Source organism: Acanthochromis polyacanthus, chromosome 19 (assembly GCF_021347895.1).
Source record: "Acanthochromis polyacanthus isolate Apoly-LR-REF ecotype Palm Island chromosome 19, KAUST_Apoly_ChrSc, whole genome shotgun sequence".
NCBI lineage: Eukaryota > Metazoa > Chordata > Actinopteri > Pomacentridae > Acanthochromis > Acanthochromis polyacanthus.
Window position 1 is genome coordinate 25783707 of NC_067131.1, and position 24610 is coordinate 25808316.

The window sequence follows — 24610 nt, forward strand, 5'->3', positions numbered from 1 at the left end:
AATGATGCCAACAAATCAGTGGGACAGTTCTATTAAGTTGTGTAATTTATTTGGGGAATGCACGGTACTGTAAAATTTTATGATGAGTTATACATTTATGGACCTGACTCTATATTAAAGAACCTTATCTTTGATCATTAATTTAACATAATTGAGTAGAAAAATCACTTTCGGCATTTAAAGTTTTAAAATCATTTGACTACATGTTGGCTTATTACCTCCGCCAGGAGGTTATGTAATCACCGGAGTTTGTTTGTCTGTCCGACTGTGTGTGTGTGTGTCTGTCTGTTTGTTAACAGCATAACTCAAAAAGTCATGGACGGATTTTCACCAAATTTTTACAGGATGTCCGGAAGAGCAAGAGTAACAATCGATTAGATTTTTTAGGTGATCTGAATCACCGTCTGGATCCAGGAATTTTTTGAAGGTCAAAGGACAATTGAGAGATGGCTGCCAGGCCATCTCTCAATCTCTCAACAAACGGCATGGCGGAGGTATGCGCTCTCCGAGTGCTTTTCTAGTTTGCAAAGATTTCACAGAGTAAATTGCACTAAGGCCAAGATTTTCAAGACATTCTTCTTGCGTTTTACGTGAGAAAAAAAACGGATGATCAACATTTTTAAAAAATGCAAATCATGATAAAAGTGGCTCAGTCGGAACTAATTGAAAGTGCATATGCAAGAATGAGTTGTGATACATGTCAGTATCCCCGCTTCAGCCCATGCTTGGCGTTCTCTTTCTCCTTTTCCCTTCTATTCAGTTTTGCCTGCTTTTAGATTGAGGTTTGGTTTAGTTTTCTCTTAAGCTTAGTTTCCCCATCTTGTATTGGTTCGAGTTTGTTTTATGTAAAAATCTATTATTTTGAATTCTCTGCCCGTCTCTGCCTCATCTGTGTCTGCAAGCAGTTCAGGTGGCATAAAACGCCAAATGTGGCTTTGAACTGTTGTCCCATGCACCTTGCTTAACCAAACTGAGGGGCTTCTGTTTCCCAAACTGAAATCATACTTGTGTGGCTGTCAGTTTCAGAGTACGATGATGAGGTCGTCTAAGCTGTTGAGGAGAATCTAGAGACTCAAGACGTGACCTCCTTCCACAAAGACTTGGCAAAGCTTGAATATTGGTGAACCAAGTGCATTGAAGTTAAAGGAGACTATGGTGAAAATGATGCAAATGTGATGCTGTTTTGGTGAGGCTGAGAAGTTTTTAGAAAGTACCCCTGTATGCTAATTTTTAAGACCCATTTTTTAAGACCCATCTTAAAACACATTATTATTCCCTGGCTTTCCTTCCAGCATGAGACACTGATTTTATTTATTTTTAGTGCCTTTATTGTGCATTTCAGATTTTATTTGTTTTTTAGTGCCTTTTATTTTGCAATTCTATTTGTTTTTAGCACTTTTATTATGTGTCTCTGTACGTATCTCTGTACAGCACTTTGGTTCAATCTGTGGTTGTTAAAAGTGCTATAAAAATAAAGCTGAATTGGACAATTTTGCAGGATTCCTATATGGTTCACTGCATAGGATACACTTTAAAGGAAAATTCCCTGTATTTTTCCTCCTGCCATATTTCCCATTATTGTGTCTGAGGGTCATACTAACTTTGCGCTTCACTTCTCTTGCAGAGATTTGGGAAAACAAGGAGTTGCACACAACAGCATGTGAACAGCAGCTATGGGGCAAGTAGCATGGGCTTCCTGCAGCTTTCCAAAAATGCACCTTTTTGCATGAATGGTTACAGGAATTTTCAGTGTGTTAAAGCTGTTTTGGCAGCACAAAGGACACTTTTCATAATTCAAGTTGATCAGTATGTGCCGTATAATGTAGATGGGTAGCAGTTGTCTTACCAGATCCATACATGGGTCCAATCCCTCCTCCTCCTCTCATCCTGCGATTCAGCATGGCTACTCTTTCCATATCCTACACAGATAAACATGAATGAGTCGTACAGGACAGTATGAATGACAGACCAGCCACAAACAGGAGCAACGGCTGGAAAAAGTGCAGAAAAAACACAACCGTTCAGACTTCCTGACTTCACACACTCAGTAACAGGATACAGACGGTGATAAACAATCCAGCAGGAACCAATGAGCATGCTCAGTGCAAGATAATTAGCAGCAGGCACACATAGTCCTATTTTAATTACAGCCTGAATAACAAGATGAATTGAAGACATCACTGACCGGAGGTCCTTGGTCCAGTACAGGGTCAAATAAATCATCAACATAGGCATCCATCTGTCGACCACGCCCTGCAGACAGGTAGAGGTATTTGTTAGTGGAGCAATAACACTTTGGATCTTTACTGACACTAACCACTGTTTCTGTGTCAAGCTATTCACTTTCCACTAAAAACTGAGTATGAACTGTATAAACACTACATACATTTAAAATAACTGGAATTAAAAGTAACTGAAACATTTGCGCAATGGTCAGACTTCAGAATTTTGCTTTACTAAATGTTAAGCCACAAACCATGTTTATGCTGGTATTTTTTTTAACCTCTCATCTGTGTAACAGGGGGCAAACAAGCTTTAATTAACCCACAGTGCATGTACAGATCCAAGTAGCAGAATTAGAACCAGATTCAGCTTTAATAACCAACAAATGCAACATTTAAAAAAAGGTGAAATAAGTGTTTAATACTGTATACGGCAACAGATGCTGTCAATGATTCAGAATTTTTTTAAAAGTGTACTTTTAGTTGATATAATTTAGTCATGAATATTAGCAAAAATGTGAAAATACACAGAAAAACACTCGGGGTTTGAGGCATGTGTAAGCAGTTGTCTGCTTTGCCCGATCAGTAATGGAGCTTGGAGCTGCGACAATGCTAATTCACTTGATTAAATTTGTGTCCAAGTTCAAAACGGTCTCAGTTACATGAGCCTGAAGGTCATTCAGTGGAAGCACAATCACCTGGAATACAATCAAGGGAAAGTAAACTAAGACAGAGGGACAGCTTGTTTTGCTGGAGAATGAAGGTGCTGGTGTGGGCGTCCTGTGATAAGTTCTTGTCGTAGAATCAGGTGTGTAGCAGGAGCTTGAAGAGTTACATCATGGCATGCTATGCTAGCAGCAGGTAGGATCCATGATTGGGCACTGATGAAAAACACCTGAGATGATTGTTCATACTGATTTTGACACGTTGAAGAGGACACTCCTGGAGCTACAGTTTCGTTCAGGCATAAAGTGAATACACAGATGTTGATTACCTTGACAGTCTTGGCGAAAACTTTCGCCTTCTTCAGAGCGTCTCACTGATAGCGTGTGATGTGTCAGCCATGTCTATTCACTTCATGTGTGAACAAAAGACCTCAAAACTACTATATTAAAAAGAAGACATGATGAATGTTTTTCAGCTATCCTGGGGCTACTGATGGGTCCAGGACAGTGCATGCTTTCAACATGAACTGACTTGGAATTGAGTGTTTACAAGGTCCGCAAGAGTATGTGTGACAGAAATTTTGTCATCTGCCCAAGTCCTTGAGGGTTGCCATGGACGTCCACATGCACCCTACAATTTGTGATGATCCACACTGCAAACGCACCACTTATGAGAGGAGACCATAGGAGGAGCATGTCAGTCATCCATTCATTTATAATTCATCATTAAAAGAGCTGTAATTAAAGTATTCTCTGATGGACTCTGGAGGTGCTTTCATTTATGCATACTGTCCATCAAATTCCCCAGAAATCCTGTCTTATGTCCATTCTCTGTCTTCCACAAGAAAAATCACTGACCCAGTGGTACATTCCCATCTGTAACCAGCTACTATAGCCTGTAAATGGTGTTGCCTTCATTCATATTGCTTTGTTTGATATGAGGGGAGATGCGGCAGACTGACACATACCTATTGCAGTAGGAATAGAATCATGAGTGTATCTGCAAATCGCTTTAAAGTCTGCATCAGAAATATGGAACCAATGAAGTGACCTTCAGTTCCCCCTGGCCAGGAGCCATTCCAAAAGGACAAACAGGAATATCCATACATACAAATTTGCAACACAGAGGGCCATGTTCTCAAGTTGGTTAGCCATTAGGGGGAAGGCTACCCATGTGGGTAGAAGCTGGAGGGGGGCAACATTTTACGAAGTGTTGTCTGAGCCCTCTAAAGGCAAAAGATCCAGATTGCATACTCATGGGCACAGTACAGGCATGCCCAATTCACATTTCAGAAAGGTGTGGTTAAAGGGGCTTTCAGATACTGTTTGATGGTTCTGATGGACAGTTTGAGAAGTGCTTCTCAAAGGGAATCTAAAGAAATGTTGGATTTGTTGAATCTGTCTGTGTAAAATTTGTAAGGTCCTCATCTTACTTTGTGAAGTAACTTGATAGGAGATAATGCTGAGATCTATCTAAATGAAATCGATAACAATCAAATTAAATGAAATGTGCGTCTTTTCTGTTTTTCAAGGCAAACTGGTCTTTTAGCATTTCACTGTGTTAGCACTTGCCCTCCTGTGGATAATCTCTTCGCCAGGAGTTTGATTCAAAAGAAGGCCGGCCAGGAGCTTGTGTGGGAGGTGCTGGAGGGATGAAGTCATCAAGATCTGTAACCGGCATTCTGGAGAGAGGAAGACACACAGACGCCGACATTGGTAACCAGTTTTTAGAGGGACTAGATCCAAAATTTTGCCCCGAATTCACTGCTCTACCCATCTCCCTGGTTGCTGAACAGATAGTCTGAGATCGTAGAGGAGGGAGTCCCTGGTGGTGGCAGCACTTCAGTTTCAGCTCCAGCCAGCAGATCCATAACAAAGTCCGAGCCAGCTAAGTCTGACCAGCCCTCGTCAGTCACAAGAGACACAGACCAGCCCTGCACCGCCTCTGGTACACCTCTATGGCACACCAACAATGCAAGGAGGAGGAAAATCATAAAGGATGTTAATGCAGAATGCTTACAGGGAGGTAAATACAATGGATTTTCAGAACTAGATGAGTACCTGCCATGAAGAAGCCATGAAGCCAGCTGCTCTCCTGTGGTCCATGACTCCACTTCAGTTGTCAGTTTCTCATCTGAGACAAAAAATTCAGGTGATGTTCAGGGTTTTCGAAAGCAAATACTATACTTGTCCATTGACAATGCCATTGGCCAAATGGATGCAGTTTATGGCAAGGTTGTACAATTTTTAGTGAGTTTTACCATTGAAGGTGTGTATGTCCAGCAGCATGGTTCCCTTCCTCTGGTTGGAGGTCCACTCCAGCTGGGTGGGTGGGTAGACACGGGCAGTGGGAGCTGGGAGCTCCAGAGATGTTAGCAGTTTGTGTTGGCACAGTGAACGATACGCTCCTGGGCCGTGGTCAGACACATACCTGCCAGAGAAATAGGCCGAGTTATGGACAGGCAGATTAAATGTTACTCAGACAGTAAACCTTTCCTTCTGTTACTTGACTTTTTTCGTCAAAAACCCAGTACAGAGGTAAGACTAACCATGGACGGGAGTGGATTTAAAATTGCAGTGAACAGATTCTTAGCCACTTAAACTCTAGCAACATGCTGAACATCACACATCTGACAAATGATAGCCTTGTAGCTGATTACTTACAGGTTATCAAATTATTGCCTGTATCAAACCTGGATCAACATTACCATATTACAGGCAACCTATCAATATCAAACATGCACTCTCCTTCAAGCTCCGTTTTGGTCTCCACCAAATGCTGCTGGTTGCTACACTATTCTTACTATCTAACAGTCTGCTGTTTGGTGCCGGACAGGCATACATTTGGTTTCTCAGAGATTTTTTTGTGAAGCAACAAGCTGAACATTAAATTCTCCACAGAGTTGTTGAAATGGCAAAGTGTCATTCTAATTTTGCTCAAACTGCAGAGTATGAAATGGTTTTTAAATAAATTTCACAAGATATTTAAATATGACTGGAAATTTTTTTAATTTCCATCTTCACACAACCACCCAAGTAAACTAGGTTTTTTTCTGGTGTTATCTGATTTAATACTGGGTGAAAGAATATATAACTTTTTTACAACAGCTAACACTACAGAACTTTTGGATTATGCAGTTAATCAGGCCTCCCATTTTTTTTCCAGTGTATTAGCTACTTGGCGGCGTGCTCGTGCTCACCTCCCAGCATGTACATGTTTGACTGTCATTATTTTTAATCAACACCATTGCTTTATTCTGGGCTTACTACCAACCAAAAATGATTGTGATTGGTCAAGAGAAATGCAAACAAGTCAACAACAAGCATTTTTTTGTCCTATAACAGAATAATGAGGTGCAGTATCATGTCAGCACTGTGAAGACTTATGAACACCACATTTGAGCAGAAATGCTCCATTGTAAGGATGGTTTTCCACTCATGAATACTGTTCGTTGAGCTTGTGTTACATGCATGTGCCTAAATTTTATGTGCACGTTCTTTGAGACTAATTAAACACCATAAAAAACAGATACAACAAAAGATCTCAACAAGACATCCAAGATAAGTTACAAGCTACAGTGTATGCACAGCTGGACTTCATTCACCCTTGATAGCAGCAGAAGGCTAACCAAAGCATAGCACCTACTTCAGCAGGGGTTTGTCCAGTGTTGGTGAGGGTGTGAAGGCACTAAGGCAGCAGGCCAGCAGCAGCCAGCCCCTCAAGCTGTCCTGCTCCTGCAGACCCCATGTATGGTAAGCCAACTGAACCAGGATCTCATCCCTCAAGGCTGGTCGGCTCTGGCCCTTCTCCACTATGTAGTTCCCCAACATCTGCTCCTGCCAGCCGCTAAGATCTGACTCACCTATAAACCGCAAGATCTGTGGAGATGGAAGGTTTGAAAATCAAGGAGAATAAATGAATATGACGAGATCGAGCCTAATGCCTTATATGATGTCCAATCATTCACACATACCAGTTTGTCAATCTCCAAGGCAGTTCTGGTATCATCAGGCTCCAGAGGGGTGAGGGGTCTCTGGAGGGGGTATCCCTTAGGCTGGCACCATGTATCCTGAGGGAGACACAATATGAAGGAACTCAGAGGAGAAGAGGGAACGAAAACTGCTGGTTTCCTTTGTATGACAAATATTGCAAAGTAGAATTTTAAAGTAATTTAACTCTAGCATTGAGAATGACATTCAAGTACTGATCAAGCAAAAACCTGTTTGTACAAGTTCACTCAACATGTTTTAATACTAAGCTTCTGTTTCTTGAAATCATTGCTATTTTCCTAATGTTTGTCAATTCATTTATGTTTCATATAATAAAAATACTGGCAGTGATTGAAGTGCTATTTTACCTTTAACACACTGAGATGCTAATAATAGTTACAGTCGTGTCGGAAAGTATTCAGACCCCTTCATGCTTTAAATATCTAAATTCTGCAGATAAACTTTTCAATGAATAAATCTCAGTCAACCTGATTTTCCCTTCTCTGGACTGTGTGAATTACAATGCCATAATTATGCAGACCATCTTCCACATGCCCATGCACGCAGATAAATAAAGGTTTGGGTAAAAAATCATGTCGGTCCACACATGTAGTCTACCTGTTGATATGCCCTTGTAGGTTTTGCTCTGTGGGTAAGACAAAAAACAGTTCATGGTAAAATCTTCTCTAAAGAGAGGCCTAATACATGAGGCCATTTTTTATTGCTGGAACTCGGATGGTTTCAGGGCAGCCCAGACCTTTATACAAGTTCTGACTGCAGAAAAAAGTCCCGTAGAACATTTTTTGAAGACTGTTTGAGAGAGAAATGAGTAGTTACTCCATGGGAGGTACTTATGAGCAGCCAGAAGAAAAAAAAAAACTGCTGTGCAAGTCTTAAAGCTGATTGGTTGAACGTGGAGACAGCAACAAGATCATTTTTCTGCCCTCTTGCAGTCATCACCACTTAAATGTCATCACCAACAAGGTAAAATTCAACATACATAACAAAACTCCACAGTTCTATTTTCTACCTCAGTTAAAGTACCACAATGGACACAGAAAGACGGACCGCTGATCATGAGGCTGATTCTGTGAAGCTGCCTACAGACCGAGTATCCTGGCGCCTATAATGAGAAGCTTTTGTCCTGTATATTTATGGATACAGATGTGTATCCATTGATGAAGCTGTATTTGTTTTCTTTATGGAGAGTCTACATATGATGGGTTTATTTATGTACATTTTCTCATTATTGGCTAAAAATGAGACGGTCAAATTTCGGATACTGGTAACTACAACTTTCTGATGGGACGGTGTGTATCAGCTGTTTGTTAATCACCAGACCTGGTTACTGATTGATAAGGATCACACCAACAAACGTGAAGGACTGAAACGCGTCTTTTTCTTTCTGCTGCTGCTCATTTCAATAAAACGTGATTGTGTGTCTGAGCACACTCCAAGTTCACTCACCCTTAACATGGAGTTGGCATAGCGAGAGAACGGGAATCTGTCTACATCCTGAGGCAGAGAAAGCTTGTGTTCTGCCTTCACTTGGGGAGGAGCAACTTCTATGATCCCTGATGCATGCTGCTGCCCTGGTGGTCAGAGACAGAATCACAGTCGTGAATTTAACCGCATTTAAGGATCCTACAAATTGACACCACGGTTTAATGTATTTGTGCTGATCGCGGCCTTATCGGGTCAATCTTGAAGTTCAGCTTTTCGTGAAACTCACCTGCTGCACTGCGAAGCCTAGCAGACAACTCAGCAGGGATCTCCAGCAGCCCCACATCCTAACAGGAAAATGGAACAGCCGTAGGGTCATCACAGTGAGTGAGGAATAACAGAGAAAAGCAGAAAGATGCTCATTTTCCATGTTACACAATTTGACCAGCCATTTTGTTGCCTCACCATCCCTGAGGACACTGGTTTCGCCTTTGTCACTGTTTTTGCTTTGTTCTTCTCTTGAAATTCCTGAAATAAACACAACCAGATACTATCCGTTAGTCTATCGCTGTGAACATAATGGTTCCATCTTGTAACTTAAAGTCACATTAGTCCATGATTAAGCTCCGTTCACCTGTGTGGTCCTGATTCACTGTACGATTCCTCAGGTGAGTTGTCCATGCACAACACTTAACCCTCCCTCATCTGTCTCTGAGCAGTGAGTATAATCAGATCTATTCTTAGACTCGCGTCCTGTTATATTCCTGTGCAACACCCACCGTCCCATTGCTCCGCCTCGCTCCACAGGCCACACAGTTCCAAGAGTCCAGAAAGATATTTCTTTTATCAGGAGTTTTATGGCTTACAGAGGAGTCACCTCAACACATCAGGGCAACGTCACTCAGATATGACAGAGATAATCCATATCTGTCATTTTTACATGTACATTACTGCTGTTGGTCTTCGTGGATACAGGTATCAGATGATGGCCTAATAAAAAGCTAATGCCTGTTATTCATCACAGATTACATTTTTCATAGAGTGGAGGTGCACAAGAATTGATGTGGAAAACATTCTCAAATATCACAGTATTTGATAATCAGAGTCAAATCGAAAAGTAAATCAAAGGAATGGGTTGTTACAAACAGAGACTGCCCAACCCTCCTCCAATACAGATGATTTACAATATGGGAACTTTCCACACTAAACAAGTCTGTCACATACCAGAGCAAACAGCACGCCCTCACTGGCTCAATACAGAACCACTGAAATGTTCAAAGAAACTTGTATTGAGCACATAGACTGTATATATAGTGGAAGTAGCATCTGGCTCCAGAATTGAAGCCAACCCGGAAATGTCAAAAACTTGCAATATCACGCTGTCCGCTAGGGTTGGCTCCAAAAAGCTTTTGCTCCATAGACCCCAATTCATTTTTGGAAAAAATAAAATTTGATAGACTGATTTTCTACAGCTCAGGATTTTTTTCCCGTTAGTTTTCATGGTCAAAATGAGAGATCAGGTGGCCGATCTTAAAATAAATCAATACTGAATTTTAAATAAATCATGAAAGTTGGCGGAGCCAGGGGGCGTGGCTATACTTGATAGACAGCAACAGAAGCCTCTGCGGTAAAATGTGGGCAGGATAAGAGAGCCCTCAGCCAATCCTGCCCCTAGTTGCTCTCCGGTCCAGCCTGTTTGATGACGCTTTTTACGTCACTGGCTCCAAAAAATCCAAAACGGCGACCAGGAAGTAGCAAAATCCGGGCTTCATTTTCTCGGCGTTGAAACCAACGGGTGACGTCACGGTTAGTTTACGCCTGATTGAGCACCTATCTCTAAGTTAAAATCTTACCAAGTGTACTTGTCTTATTTTTATTCAAAATGTCTCATCCAGCTTGATTAAGATAAATTCACTTAACAACTGACATTTCAGCAAGATGGAGGACTTGTATTAAGACAATGCATCTTAAATATCTTGTTAAGTCAAACAATCTTAATTGTCTTGTTTTAACTCTCATGTCGTGCTGCGGGTCAAATTGACCTGCTTTATAGTTTGAAAATGTGGAAAACAAAACATATTTTCACAGTGAAACCTTCCATATTTTCAACATTTTTGAGCATTTTTTGGTGGAAAAAGAAATGTTAAAAAAAATGTTTCTTTAAGAACACTTTTTTTTTTTTGGGGGGGGGGGGGGGGGGGGGGGGGGAATCAACTAACCTGGCAATAGCCAGATTAATAATTGTGTAGTACTTGATAGTACTCCACAATATCAATCTGGGACCGCTCCATGTAAATCCATTCGGAGGAAAGAGGCACGGATTGGACAATGCAACAGTATGTCCCGCCTCTGACAGGTTTGTTTTTAGCCAATCGCGGGATCTTCACAACGAGCGGAGCCAATTGGTAGATTAAACTCTTACCAAAACCCGTAGGTAAAAAAGCACAAACATCTTTACCATCCAGAAATGCGCAAAGCGCCTCTCGTTGTTCTTCCTTCAAAGAAGCGATACGAGATTCAGCTAAAACTGACTTAATAGCAGCATCTACACGATCGTTGTCCTCCGTTGCCATGTTTGTTTTGATCTACTGGCGCTCGGTGTCGTCTAGAGTGCTGTCGTCTTCACACCCCGATATCCCGCCCCACACACGAATACTGCTGCGTGATTGGCCCGTCCCAACTTGGCTCTGTCCGAACAGTGAAAGCGGGAGCGGTGCAAGATGGTTTCTTGAGAGATTTGTGAACTCACAAATATCGCGAGAAATCAACTTGCTGGCAAGGTTAGGAATCAACCAAAATCCAGTGAAATTCTCTGGATTTTGGTTGATTTTTCCCCGAATGTTCTTAAAGAAAATATTAAAACTTTTACTGATAAATATGTAATCACTTTAGATATTTTTAGGATTTTTTTTGGAAGATTTTTGGTCATTTTTTGAAAATACTTACAATTTTTAGTTTTTTAAATTTTTTTATTTCTTTACAAATTTGGGGATTTTCTTTTTAAAAAACTTTTAAGGAAAACTTTTAAGGAATTTTCTTCCGGAAGATTTGGGGAATTTTTTTGCTGAATTTTGAGATTTTTTTGAAACAAGGCGACAATTTTTTTTGGTGCCATAAATTAGGACAATGGGAGGGTTAGGACACCTAAACTCGACAATCCTGGTTAAATATAGCTTAAACAATGTTTGCCAGCTTATTTTAAGATCTCAATATTCTAAATATATCTTATTTCAAGAAATCTTACCAAGCCATTTTTCACTTGTTTTGTCAGATTTTTTCACTTATTTCAAAGCAAAAGTTCTTTGAAATAAGTTTTTTTTTCTTGTTTTGAGAGGGCCATTTTTTCCAGTGCAATGAAATGTAGCTAGCTATGTAGAAAGCTAATCATTTATATCTTGAAAATGAGAAGTATATGGCCACAGTCCAAGCTGTATGTGGCATCTCAATACCACATCTCCATCCTCAGACCACTACTGCACAGATTCTGGTTGCAAATGACATCACCAGTACAGAATGGCACCACCCTTTTCTGCCCTATGTTGTCTTCACCTTTGTACAGTGGATGAAGGTAGTGGAAAGCTTTCTCTTACTACAAACAGTGTATGATCAGTGCAACCTGTCACTGTTTTTAGAGGGATACCATGCATCTGCTGAATGCTAGTATGATTAAAATTGTGGCCTACTGTTTCATTTCTGCTGCATTAAATTTGGCAGAACTAAAGTTGAGAATTTGTAGAACCGACTCAAAAACAGCACTGACTCATTGTTATAGGGCTGTTAGCTATGTCTCTTTTTTAATTTCGTGGAAGTAAAAACTTAATTTAAGAAAATATTACTCTGGCCTGGATGTTTGAGATGCAGACTAATTGTATTTAGGCCTCACAGTTGTGGAGACGTTACTGGATGCAACACTGGGTTTTTGTTTTTTTTTTTATAAAAATGAAAGAAGACAAGCTTGGGCTGAAGAAATGAAATCAATAGTCTAATGTTCCAATGTCATAATACACTAAAGCTATGACAGACTGACTGCAGTCTGTTATCTGTATAAATGTATTCATCCTCTCTGACACATGGCACAACACTGGAAAAAAATCCCTCTCAAAAAAAAAACTAAACTAAAAAACCTTATTTCAAGGAACTTCTACCTTGAAATAAGTGGGAAAAAAATCTGCCAATAGAACAAGTGAAAAGGGGTTGGTAAGATTTCTTGAAATAAGATAATATTGAGAATCTTGAGATCTCAAAATTACCTGAAAAACTTATTTTAAGCTATATTTTACCAGGATTGTCAAGCATAGGTGTGTTCAAAAAAGCCACATATGCTTTAAAAAAAAAAAAAACTATTTTCCACTCAAAAATAGATTTTTAATTTCATGTATCATCCTAATTTGAGATGTATTAACCCTCCTGCTGACCTTATCTACGGGCACCAAAAAAACATTGCTTCCTTGTCTAAAATAAAATCCCCCCCAAAAAAAATCAGCAAAAAAATTTGCAAAACCTTCAGGAAGAAAATTCCAATAATTCTTTAAAACTTTCCCTTGAAAGTTTTATTTAAAAAAAATCCCCCAAATTTGGCAAGAAAATTCTTGTAAATATTTTCAAAGTGAGTAAAAATTTTCCAAAAAATCCTAAAAATATCTATATACATATGATAGATAGATACATATATATCAGTAAAACTTAATATTTTCTTAAGAACATTCAGAAAAAAACAAAACCAAAATCCATCTAATTTCTTTTTTCCACCAAAAAATGTTCAAAGATTTTAATGTTGGAAATGTGGACATCAGAAGTTTCACTGTGAAAATAGATTTTTTTTTTCCCCCACACATTTTCAAACTTTAATTCAGGTCAATTCTGACCCGCAGAACAACACGAGGGTTAAACTTATGTCTCGTCTTCCTTTAAAATTCAACTCAAAACAAGATAATTTCAAGATTGTTTGACTTAACAAGATATTTAAGATGCATTGTCTTAAAACAAGTCCCTCCATCTTGCTGAAAAGTCACTTGTTAAGTGAATTTATCTGAAATCAAGTGGGATGAGACATTCTGACTAAAAATAAAAAGATTTTGAGTATTTGCAGTGCATCAGTCACATTTATTTTGTTAACAGGATAAACATCCCTCATGCTAAATCAAACCAATACACCAAAATCTCCCCCTTTTCAAAAGAAAGTGTAAAACATCAACACTGATCCAACATCTAGACCAATTACTGTGTTTGCATGAATGATCTCTGGCTAAAATCCTGAACTCTCCAAAAAAAAATATCACATCATTGTGGAAATTTTCTAGCTCCTACAATATATTACAGGTTGTCACTACTAAGCATTACAAGTCAGTGGAACTAGATGTTAGTTTTTCAGGGAGTGCTGCTTCAGTGACTGAAAAAAAATGAACAGAAATGATGTCGGAGTGGATTATTTTCTTCATATTTAAGATGTGTGCTTGTCTGTATTCTGCCACTACACAGTTGCCGTGGTTTCCATCTATGGGAAATTATCTAAGAAATCACATTTACGTGTCCACTCCTTCGTAGGAAATGATTAGAAAAATAAAGTGTTGCCTCAGCATCTAAAGCTAAAAACGAAAATGGAAAAGGTTATAATGCAGTACGAGAGGTGGATGTCACTAATCAAAATCTTATTTTCAGGAAACACTTGGCAGCCTCTGACCCTGACAGCTCTACTGTTCATAGTTCAAGCCTCATAAAACAATAGCATTTCATAACCTTACTGTGCTGCTACAGAAGTGAAGTCACAAAGAAGAAACACATCAGCCAATGTTAAGGTAAGAGAAAGAAAAAAGAGCCACAAGGAGAATCAGTTTCACCGTTTTGAAACTTGATACTAGTTCCCTCGATCATGAGCCTCATTTTCCAGGTGTAAACCATGCTCCGAGGAAAATAAATGAAAATATTGAATACATTTTCCCATCTTATCTGATTCAGAGTGTAAATAAAAAAAAAACAGCCAAGAGCTGCCTACCTGTTAGAGCTGTGGAGCTGGAAGTCTGAGAAACAGGTTTCAAAAGGTGGAAGGAGAGACGCAGTGCTGCTTCGAATTTCACTGACGGGTTGAAGTCCAAGAGCAGAGTGTAGAGGTTGTAAGCAGGGTGGGGGTGTGTGTGTGTGCATGATTAATTAAAGATAAGAAAGTTTGTTAAAGGAAAAAATATGGCATTTTATGGAGGAAGTTGTTGCCAGAGCTAAAACATGAATAGCACACACACCCAGGAGATTATATAAGGGCTGTGAACGGTAAGTCATGAAATAACCTCTAGAGCTTTCATTTTTCTCTGTGTTGGTCTACAGAATACAAGTAATTGTTGTCTAAGCATAAGTGTTTGCAAAGGGTAGAAAAGAGACATTACCTGAATTATATCAACTTATTTACAGGAATTAACTAAATTAGACATGCTCTGTGCCCCTGGAAAATGATTATTTTTTTAAATCCGAGTTAGAATTACTCAACCTAAATTTCATAATCTTGGAGAGTCATCCATCCATTCTCTATACACCGCTTTATCCTCACTAGGGTCGCGGGGGGTGCTGGAGCCTATCCCAGCTGACTCGGGCGAAGGCAGGGGACACCCTGGACAGGTCACCAGTCTGTCACAGGGCTACATAAACAGACACACAATCACACTTACAGGCAATTTAGAGTGATCAATTAACCTCAGCATATTTTGGACTGTGGGAGGAAGCCGGAGTGCCCAGAGAAAACCCACGCATGCAAACTCCATGCAGAAAGATCCCAGGCCCACCCCGGGATTCGAACCAGAGATCTTCTTGCTACAAGGTGAAAGTGCTAACCACTACTCCACTGAGCAGCCCCTTGGAAGAGTCAATTAAAAAATAATAAAAGACAGCTACAACAAACATTAAAAGACTTAACGTAAAAGGTTATATCACATATTTTTGGCTGCACAGAATGTAGAGTAACTGTCGAAAGCGAGGTAGTTACTTTACTGACCTTTTAAACATTTAGTATTTTTAACTACTGCTGTTAAATGTCACTCAATGAGTGTTCTGAAAGCCGTGGCTGAATTTCTGTTTTTGTCCATCATAAATAAAACCAAAACTATGCGGAGGGGTAGAGAGGTGCTTATGAAAAATCTGTTTTTCTAATCTTGCTGAGCCTACCCTAACAGTCAGCATGAATATCAAAGTCGTTATAAAGGAAATGAAAAAGAAAGAAGACCAGGGGAATTACACTTTGACCCCAAACATTCATGTCGGAGTGGAAACACAGATGACACAGACATTACAGCTCATATGCTGTTGTGGTAAATTGCTGGGGTTGCGTAACATACAGTTTAAACAGGAATTTATGGCACAATAAAGTCAGAAAGCATGAGGTTGCCAAGAAACTCTGGAGATCTCTGTCTCTAGCCTCTCTCATGTCTACCTTCCTCCAATGGCGTCTCTTGATGGTGTTCCTGGTTATCAACATCACCGCCCAGAACTGAGTGAAGGACTGCTTCAGACGCTTGTAGTACTTCCTAAAGGAAGGAAGAGGGCAGCAACACACAAATACTCAGTATTCCACTTTTGTACATCATTCTGACTCACCTCTGTGCTGTGCTTTTAGTTTTTCATCTGACCCTCTAATTCACCTTTTCACATTCACTGCCACTGTACCTCAGTTCAGTTTTGAGGTGTGGTCATTATTTGTAGTTTTCCTTTTCTTTAGAAGCTCTTAAACTCCAGTTATTACGGACCTACATCTGAATATCTTCATTAACACAAGCATATAATCGACCTGATATCAGGTAGAAAGATTGAAGATTAAAGAGTTGGACTGCTGTGTGGCTCCCTGTGTGTGAAAGAATTTCTTTGAAAAACACTTCTGTTTTCTTTGTTTTAATAAAGCTCTGACATAAGTAGCATTTCTCTCCGGCTCCTCCACTGTCTGCATGTGATCGTGTTAAAAATCCGCCTAGCAACAGGAAAAAACAACATCCTCCAAGCAGCACCTCATACTCTAAAAATGGCATGTCTTACTGATGTTTGGGATGCAGTAAGGACATGCTTGGTCATTTTTGATTAATTAACTCTTTAATGACAACCCATATAACAGTTCAATTTAACATTTTTTATTCTATCACTGTTGTGTAGGTGCACTGTTGCTGAGTTCTGCTAAGTGCAAGCGCCAAAAAAAATTGTGGCTCCACTTCAAAAAGCATCAGCCTCTCTCAAGAAACACTAAAGTCTACCTCATTTACTAAATTCTGGCACTCTGCTAAATGTGCTGGTCGTCATTTAGGAAATGATTGATTTGTTGTTAAGATCTTAGAGAAAACTGATTTCTGCCAGGTAATATTTCAGTAAGTTAACACCAGTCTTGGGGCAACGTAGCTTTACTCAGCTCATATGATGATTAGTTGACTGGTGTTGTTTTATTGGGTCTGAGGTCATGGCGAGTGTTTAACCACCCCACATGTTTTAGCACCCCACATTTATTATCTGGAAGGTCCTGAGTCCAAACAGACGATAAGCTGCAACACTGAGCTTTCCACATTTACTAGCCTCAGATTCAAAACTCTTCATGGACGTGCAGCACTGTCACTGCACACCGCCTATCAGGAACCCGTTTCATCACATTCTTAACATGCAAGCCTTCAGTTGGTAAGATTCAGTAAAACACATTCCATACTGGGCACCCGTCCGTGTCCATGACAAAACCCTACATACAGAGGGTACGGAAAGTATTCAGACCCCTTGAAAGTTTTCACTCTGTCATTGCAGCCATTTGCCAAAATCAAAAAAGTTCATTTTATTTCTCATTAATGTACACTCAGCACCCCATCTTGACAGAAAAAAACAGAAATGTAGATATTTTTGCAAATTTATTCAAAAAGAAAAACTGAAATATCACATGGTCAGAAGTATTCAGACCCTGTGCTCAGTATTGAGTAGAAGCACCCTTTTCAGCTAGTACAGCCACGAGTCTTCTTGGGAATGACGCAACAAGTTTTTCACACCTGGATTTGGGGATCCTCCGCCATTCTTCCTTGCAGATCCTCTTTAGTTCTGTCAGGTTGGATGGTGAACGTTGGTGGACAGCCATTTTGAGGTCTCTCCAGAGATGCTCAATTGGGTTTAGGTCAGGGCTCTGGCTGGGCCAGTCAAGAACGGTCACAGAGTTGTTCTGAAGCCACTCCTTTGTTATTTTAGCTGTGTGCTTATGGTCATTGTCCTGTTGAAAGGTGAACCTTCGGCCCAGTCTGAGGTCCTGAGCACTCTGGAAGAGGTTTTCCTCCAGGATATCTCTGTACTTGGCCGCATTCATCCTTCCTTCAATTGCAACCAGTCGTCCTGTCCCTGCAGCTGAAAAACACCCCCACAACATGATGCTCCCACCACCATGTTTCACTGTAGGGATTGTATTGGGCAGGTGATGAGCAGAGCCTGGTTTTCTTCACACATACCGCTTAGAATTAACACCAAAAAGTTCAATCTTGGTCTCATCAGACCAGAGAATCTTATTCCTCATAGTCTGGGAGTCCTTCATGTGTTTTTTGGCAAACTCTATGCGGGCTTTCATGTGTCTTGCACTGAGGAGAGGCTTCCGTCGGGCCACTCTGCCATAAAGCCCCGACTGGTGGAGGGCTGCAGTGATAGTTGACTTTGTGGAACTTTCTCCTATCTCCCGACTGCATCTCTGGAGCTCAGCCACAGTGATCTTCGGGTTCTTCTTTACCTCTCTCACCAAGGCTCTTCTCCCATGATTGCTCAGTTTGGCTGGACGGCCAGGTCTAGGAAGAGTTGTGGTCGTCCCAAACTTCTTCCATTTGAGGATTATGGAGGCCACTGTGCTCTTAGGAACCTCGAGTGCTGCAGAAATTCTTTTGTAACCTTGGCCAGATCTGTGCCTTGCCACAATTCTGTCTCTGAGCTCCTTGGGCAGTTCCTTCACCTCATGATTCTCATTTGCTCTGACATGCACTGTGAGCTGTAAGGTCTTATATAGACAGGTGTGTGCCTTTCCTAATCAAGTCCAATCAGTTTAATTAAACACAGCTGGACTCCAATAAAGAAGCAGAACCATCTCGAGGAGGATCAGAAGAAATGGACAGCATGTGAGTTAAATATGAATGTCGCTGCAAAGGGTCTGAATACTTCTGACCATGTGATATTTCAGTTTTTCTTTTTTAATAAATTTGCAAAAATATCTACATTTCTGTTTTTTTCTGTCAAGATAGGGTGCTGAGTGCACATTAATGAGAAATAAAATGAACTTTTTAGATTTTGGCAAATGGCTGCAATGACACAGAGTGAAAAATTTCAAGGGGTCTGAATACTTTCCGTACCCACTGTACCTCACGCACAGGTCATCTGACATTTGCAGGCAACAGTCATTTGTGAAAGATGCCACTGCTACCATTTGTAATCTGCCTAAAAGCAATGTGTGCAAATTGTTTCAGTGAAATGGACCAACTGAAAAAAACTCCAGAAAAATTGAAAGTTTCAGATCGGTCTCATCACACCCAACAGCGCAAATGGGTGCAGGTGGTTGTAATCAGAGATGTACTGAAAGCGACCTGTAACTACAGCCAGGAATAATGTCACTATGTACTGAAAAAAGCTAGCCTCCTCTTTAATAGCACTGCAGCAAGATGAGAATCTCTGCAGTTTGTAGCTCATCATTTATATCTTCCACACACATCTCTCCTTTCCCAAAATATTCAAGTACTGTGCAATACGGCTGTATATCTAGTTCTTTTTACTGTAGCTTCATTGTATGATCTGATCCATTAGAGATCCTCCCTGTTCCTTGTGGAGGACAGTGAGAGAAGTCAGAAGATACAAACGGCGCTTTTCCACTAGCACCTACTCAGCTCCACTCGGTTTAGGTCATTTTCCATTACAACCGAGTACCACCTCATCGTGGGTGGAGTCGTGATAGCGCGGTGGTCCCTTTACATTATTTGAGTGCGACACAAATGCAACAATGGAGGACATTGAGACGAAGATATACCCGCTGCTCGGTCTATGGCTTTTTGTCAGATTCAAAGGAAGTAAGTTTCATGAAGAGCAATGCGTACTGTAGCTGTTTCCAGTTTGTTTTTTGTTTTTTTAAATGGTGGGTTTGGTTTTTGTGAAGGAGTCGCTCCCTGTCCAATGAGTGGCCTGCTCCTTGTTGATGTCACATTATCGGCTCGACTCAGCTCGCTTGGAACCCTGGCCGAGTAGGTATTACCAGGCACTATGTTCTAATTAAAAACCCTCACAAACCGAGTAGAGTTGAGTCGAGTAGGTGCTGGTGGAAAAGTGCCAAAAGTGAGTTTCACCTCCCCTCTGTGTACCTGGCCTGGTGTCCTCGGATGTGGCTCTGAATGACGATGGCTTTCTGTTTAAAGAACTTAAAGTTCTTCCTGCAGAGGAAGCCCCTTATGTTCCTCTGGATTGTGATGGCCGCCCAGGTCTGAGTGCTGATCCATTTCTCCTCCAGCTGCTGGAACAGAGGCTCTTTGAGGAACACCTAACACACGTGCACACAAATAAATATGATGACTTACATATAAGAAAGCAAATTTACTTTTCTGAAGTAAATGGAGACAAGAAAGGTCAGTTTGCCACCTTGGTGAGTCCAAGCTGGTACTGTCCCTCCTCAGAGCCAACAACGTCCAGAACAGCCACCGTCAGCTCTCTGTCTGATGCCTCACTCGACCGCTGGGTCAGCAGAACCCCATACCTGAAACAGAGACACAGGAGGCCTTCAAGACCACATACTCAGATTATGCAAATAACACAAATGATTTCTTGGTCCTACTCCTTTATATCACATTTAGCCAATTTGGAGATCAGATGTTAAATAAGTGCAGCATTAGCTTGGGAAAACATGAGGTTTAGGAGTAAAGATTGAAAAAAACAAGGAAACAAAACCAGTTCTACGCTCACACGATATGCTAAAGTGGCAGAAATCCATTTTAGAGACAGAACAGATTTTTTTCCATGAAAGTATGATCAAATCTGATTTTACCATATCAGATCTTGGTCACTTACATATGTGTTTCTAGACAGACTATAGCCCCTGTATATGGGTCGTCAGCTCAACCAGTTGAGCTATGGGGCACCACAGATCACAAGCTAAATTTGAGGCGTCTGAAGATCATGCACCCTTTTCAGCCTGTATTTGTCATTAAAACACAACACCATCTTTCAAAGATGGCCAGTGTGGTGCATTCATTGAAGATACTGTCTGGTAACACTACGAATAAAATGAATGCAGCATTTGTTATGCTTCAATTCGGATGTATCCGAATGTTCAGACCTTCTCTGGCCTGGTGATGGAAACAGACTTATTTTACATAAAAAAAAAATCTCTCAAATGTCTCTGAGCTATAAAGTCCAAGGGTGTTCATTCTGGCTTTTCAACTGTGGAGTTCTTACTGAATGAATTTGGGAATGTTTTTGATTTAAGGTGGAAATTTCAAAAAAGTAATTTAGGATTTAAAGGGTTAATGAGATGAAAGAAGGAAAAGCATACGCAGACAGACTGTCAACAGCTGAATTAGGACTTAGCCTAAATCTTAAAATTTGCTACATCAGACCACGTTTTGGCATAAATTTAACCTTTATAAAAGATCAGCAGGTTGGAGGTAAAGTGAGAAACATAAAAATATGATTGTTTTCAGCTGTGATCCCAGTACAGTGGGGAAAATGCAGGCAGGATGCTGTGTATGTGTGCAGCACCTCTCAATGAAGTAGGAGTACTGAATCCGTACGGGGAAACCCACTTTCCGGATGTGGATGGTCTCCAGCATCCCTGCATGCCTCAGCTGGGCCGACACGTAGTCTACATCAAAGATGGCAGGCAGCTGAGAAAGGGCATGTGAAATGCAACACATGGTCATACATTGCCCTGCAAATGAAATTTTTCATGATGCTACAAGACACTTCCACCAACACAGAACTGGTTCTGTGGTTTGCAAACTTAAATCTGAATCAATCTGCATTCGTACACCAAAAGACACGAAAGGACAGAACTCAAAGTTGTTAATCACAAAACAGTGGGACCTGAAGCACTAACTGAGTGTTATCTGCTGCTGTGTTTTCAAAAAGGATATAGCAGCTGAAAAGGTTTGCATTAAAATATTTTACGTCATTTGCCTTGCACATGCTTGTCTATGTCAGATTAATATCTATAATTCACTGAAGCGAATTTGAGCAAATAAGATGCTAAAATCTTGCAGCTTAACAGTACAAGGTTCATCATCTCGCTTGGTTTTTCTTGACCTACACTACCAGTCAAAAGTTTGGACACACCTTTTCATTTAATGGTTTTTCTTTATTTTTATGACTATTTACATTGTGGATTCTCATTGAAGACATCAAAACTATGAATGAACACATATGGAATTATGTAGTAAACAAAAAAGTGTGAAATATGTCAAACATGTTTCATATTTTAGAGTCTTCAAAATAACCACCCTTTGCTTTGTACACTCTTGGCATTCTCTGGATGAGCTTCATGAGGTAGTCCTGTGAAATGGTTTTCCAACAGTCTTGAAGGAGTTCCCAGAGATGCTGAGCACTTGTTGGCTTTTTTGCCTTCACTCTGCGGTCCATCTCATCCCAAACCATCTGGACTGGGTTTAGTACAAGCAACTGTGGAGAACAGATCATCTGACCAGCACTCCATCACTCTCCTTCTTAGTCAAATTGTTCTTACACAGTCTGGAGGTGTGTAAGGCAAATGATGGTCCAACTAAATGTAACCAGATGGGATGGCATGTCTCTGCAGGATGCTGTGGTAGCCATTCTGGTTCAGTATCCTTCAATTTTGAATAAATCCCCATCAGTGTCACCAGCAAAGCACCCCCACACCATCATACCTCCTCCTCCATGCTTCACGGTGAGAACCATGCATGTAGAGATCATCCATTCACTTTTTCTGTGTCACACAAAGACACGGTGGATAGAACCAAAGATCTCAAATTTGGACTCATCAGACCAAAGCACAGATTTCCACTGATCTAATATCCATTCCTGGCATTTCTTGGCTCAAACAAATCTCTTGATTTTTTTTCCTTGGTAGTGGTTTTATAGAAACTATTTGACCATAAACACCTGATTGACAGTCTCCTCTAAACAACTGATGGAAAAACATGTTAGCTACTAGAGCTCTGTGTGGCATTTATCCAGGCTCTTATCTGAGGTGCTGTTGCCATTTCTGAGGCTGGTGACTCGGATGAACTTCTCCTTAGCAGCAGAGGTGACTCTTGGTCTTCCTTTCCTGGAACGGTCCTCATGTGAGCCAGTTTCATCGTAGCGTTTGATTTTTGCAACTGCACTTGGGGATACCCTCAAAGTTTTTTCAATTTTTCTGACTGACTGACCTTCAGTTCTTCAAGTAATGATGGACCGTCGTTCCTCTTTACTTCGCTGATTGGTTCTTGCCATGATAAGGATTCCAACAGTTGTCAAATAGGGCTGCCAACTGTGTACCAATCTCACTTCTGCACAACACAACTGATGGCCCCAACCCCATTAAGAAGGCAAGAAATTCTACAAATTAACCTTGATAAGCCACACCTGTCAAGTGAAAACCATTTCAGGTGACTACCTCATGAATTCTTACTGAGAGAATGCCAAGACTGCAAAGCAGTAACCAGAATGGACCATCTCTGTAAGAATAAATTTTCTAGTGGAAAAGCAGTGGCAGTGTCAGTTTATAGTTACTGGTGTTACCTTCACATAGTTTGGCTTCAGACAACGGATGAAGGTGGTTTTGCATCTGGGATTTCAACGAGAAGAACAGACACGGATCAGGGAGAAGGTTTTGACCAACTAATGAATCAAACAGTTGTGTAAAATCAGAGTTGAGTTAGTTATCTCATAGGGAATTGCAGATTTCATGCACATAGAAAGAGTACTAACTCTGTTCTTTTGTGTGGACACCAGCTTCTACAGTTTGTGAAACAAGTTTCTCCTTAGGTAAAACCGTAGAATGTATCATACAAATGCAGCCCTAAAGTCATTTTCAACTTCTTAGCTGTTCAGTGAGTGGGTACCTCTCCAGACGGGTGGTGAGTTCAGTCAGGGATTGCAGGAAGTGTGAAGCAGCAGTAGAAGGCTGCTGGCGGAGGCCTTTCCCCCTCCAACCCAGCTCCCTCTGCTGGATGTAATTGTCCTGAACCTTCTGGAACAGCTCTGACACCATCTAACAAACAGAGCCGTATGAGAGAAACAAGCTTATTCAAACCACAGTAAACGTGTGAAATATCCAGGAACCTAAAACATGAACTTCTTAACACTTATCTTACGGGTCATTCCATCTCCAATTAGTGCTTTCTTATAACAATTTCTGGTCAACCATCATTGATTTGTCTGAAACTTTAATAAAATAGAATATGGATCTGGACAAACATTTGTGGAAGCCTGGTCTGATACATCAATTTCCTTCCAAGACCGAAAAATAAAAGAATAAATTTGCAACCTTCTTTCAACACGTTTTTCGAGCATTGAAATTTGAGACTACATTTGAACGACAATATCTCAGGAAACAAAAGCATTAAATTTTCATTATTATTTCTCAGTGTGCCATTGATTTGGAATATGCAATAAGATCTTTTTTTATATGGGCAGATTATACACCTTTGTGAACTATTATGTCGTGCAGTAAAAACTCTTCATATTGTCGATGCAGGTATTTATTTCCTTGTACATACTGTGCATATCTTAATAAAGGGACCATTATCAGCACTCTAAGATCAATTGGCTAACCTTAATTTGACTCCTGGCAAAAAGCTCCACCACCTCTGTCCTGAATTGGTCGTGGTTCTTATTCAAGAAATTATGGACCTGTAAAGTAATGATATTCTTCTTGAATGAAATATAAATGCACATTTGTTGTTTGCAGCAGTGTGTTGTGCCTAATACCTGATAGGTGACAGCTCCAGCATAGTGATAAATAGTGAAGACTGGCAGTGGATTCTTGGGCTTGGCATAGTATGGGCTGTGTCCATGGTGGTAGTGGCACTTCTGGAGGAAGGTGTGGTCAGTGGCCTGTCAACCATCCACACCCAAACACCCACAGGAACAATGCAGATTTAAACTTCATCATGCAAGGTTAGATATGGAGAAAAACGAAAGCATTGTGTCGACATCTCTGAAATAATTTATTATTAAACTAATAAGTAACTAATAAATACAGGACATGACCTGTGCCTGTCAACAAGTTTAGAGGCATTTCAGACAACATAACACTGCGTGTGTGAGGTCATTGGTTCATTGTGATAGTTCAGATCAGGATAAGAGCTGAGGGAATGCAATGAG

The 24610-nt window shown here is 40.4% G+C and overlaps 1 protein-coding gene across 1 annotated transcript in view; it reads right to left on the reverse strand.

The window, feature by feature from the left end:
• Positions 1 to 24610, reverse strand: part of LOC110963528 (unconventional myosin-XVB-like) — an 87933-nt gene that overhangs the window by 57568 nt on the left and 5755 nt on the right. The window contains exons 9-27 of the mRNA XM_051939570.1: positions 24215 to 24340; positions 24059 to 24136; positions 23347 to 23495; positions 23024 to 23069; positions 21026 to 21150; positions 19910 to 20024; positions 19636 to 19811; positions 15735 to 15828; positions 8786 to 8848; positions 8610 to 8667; positions 8345 to 8469; positions 6862 to 6957; positions 6534 to 6766; positions 5149 to 5318; positions 4949 to 5021; positions 4661 to 4843; positions 4460 to 4569; positions 2186 to 2253; positions 1847 to 1919 (exon numbers count right to left, since the gene is read on the reverse strand). Of these exons, the coding sequence (XP_051795530.1) occupies positions 1847 to 1919; positions 2186 to 2253; positions 4460 to 4569; positions 4661 to 4843; positions 4949 to 5021; positions 5149 to 5318; positions 6534 to 6766; positions 6862 to 6957; positions 8345 to 8469; positions 8610 to 8667; positions 8786 to 8848; positions 15735 to 15828; positions 19636 to 19811; positions 19910 to 20024; positions 21026 to 21150; positions 23024 to 23069; positions 23347 to 23495; positions 24059 to 24136; positions 24215 to 24340 (2161 nt within the window). The remainder of the gene's footprint in view (positions 1 to 1846; positions 1920 to 2185; positions 2254 to 4459; positions 4570 to 4660; positions 4844 to 4948; positions 5022 to 5148; positions 5319 to 6533; positions 6767 to 6861; positions 6958 to 8344; positions 8470 to 8609; positions 8668 to 8785; positions 8849 to 15734; positions 15829 to 19635; positions 19812 to 19909; positions 20025 to 21025; positions 21151 to 23023; positions 23070 to 23346; positions 23496 to 24058; positions 24137 to 24214; positions 24341 to 24610) is intronic.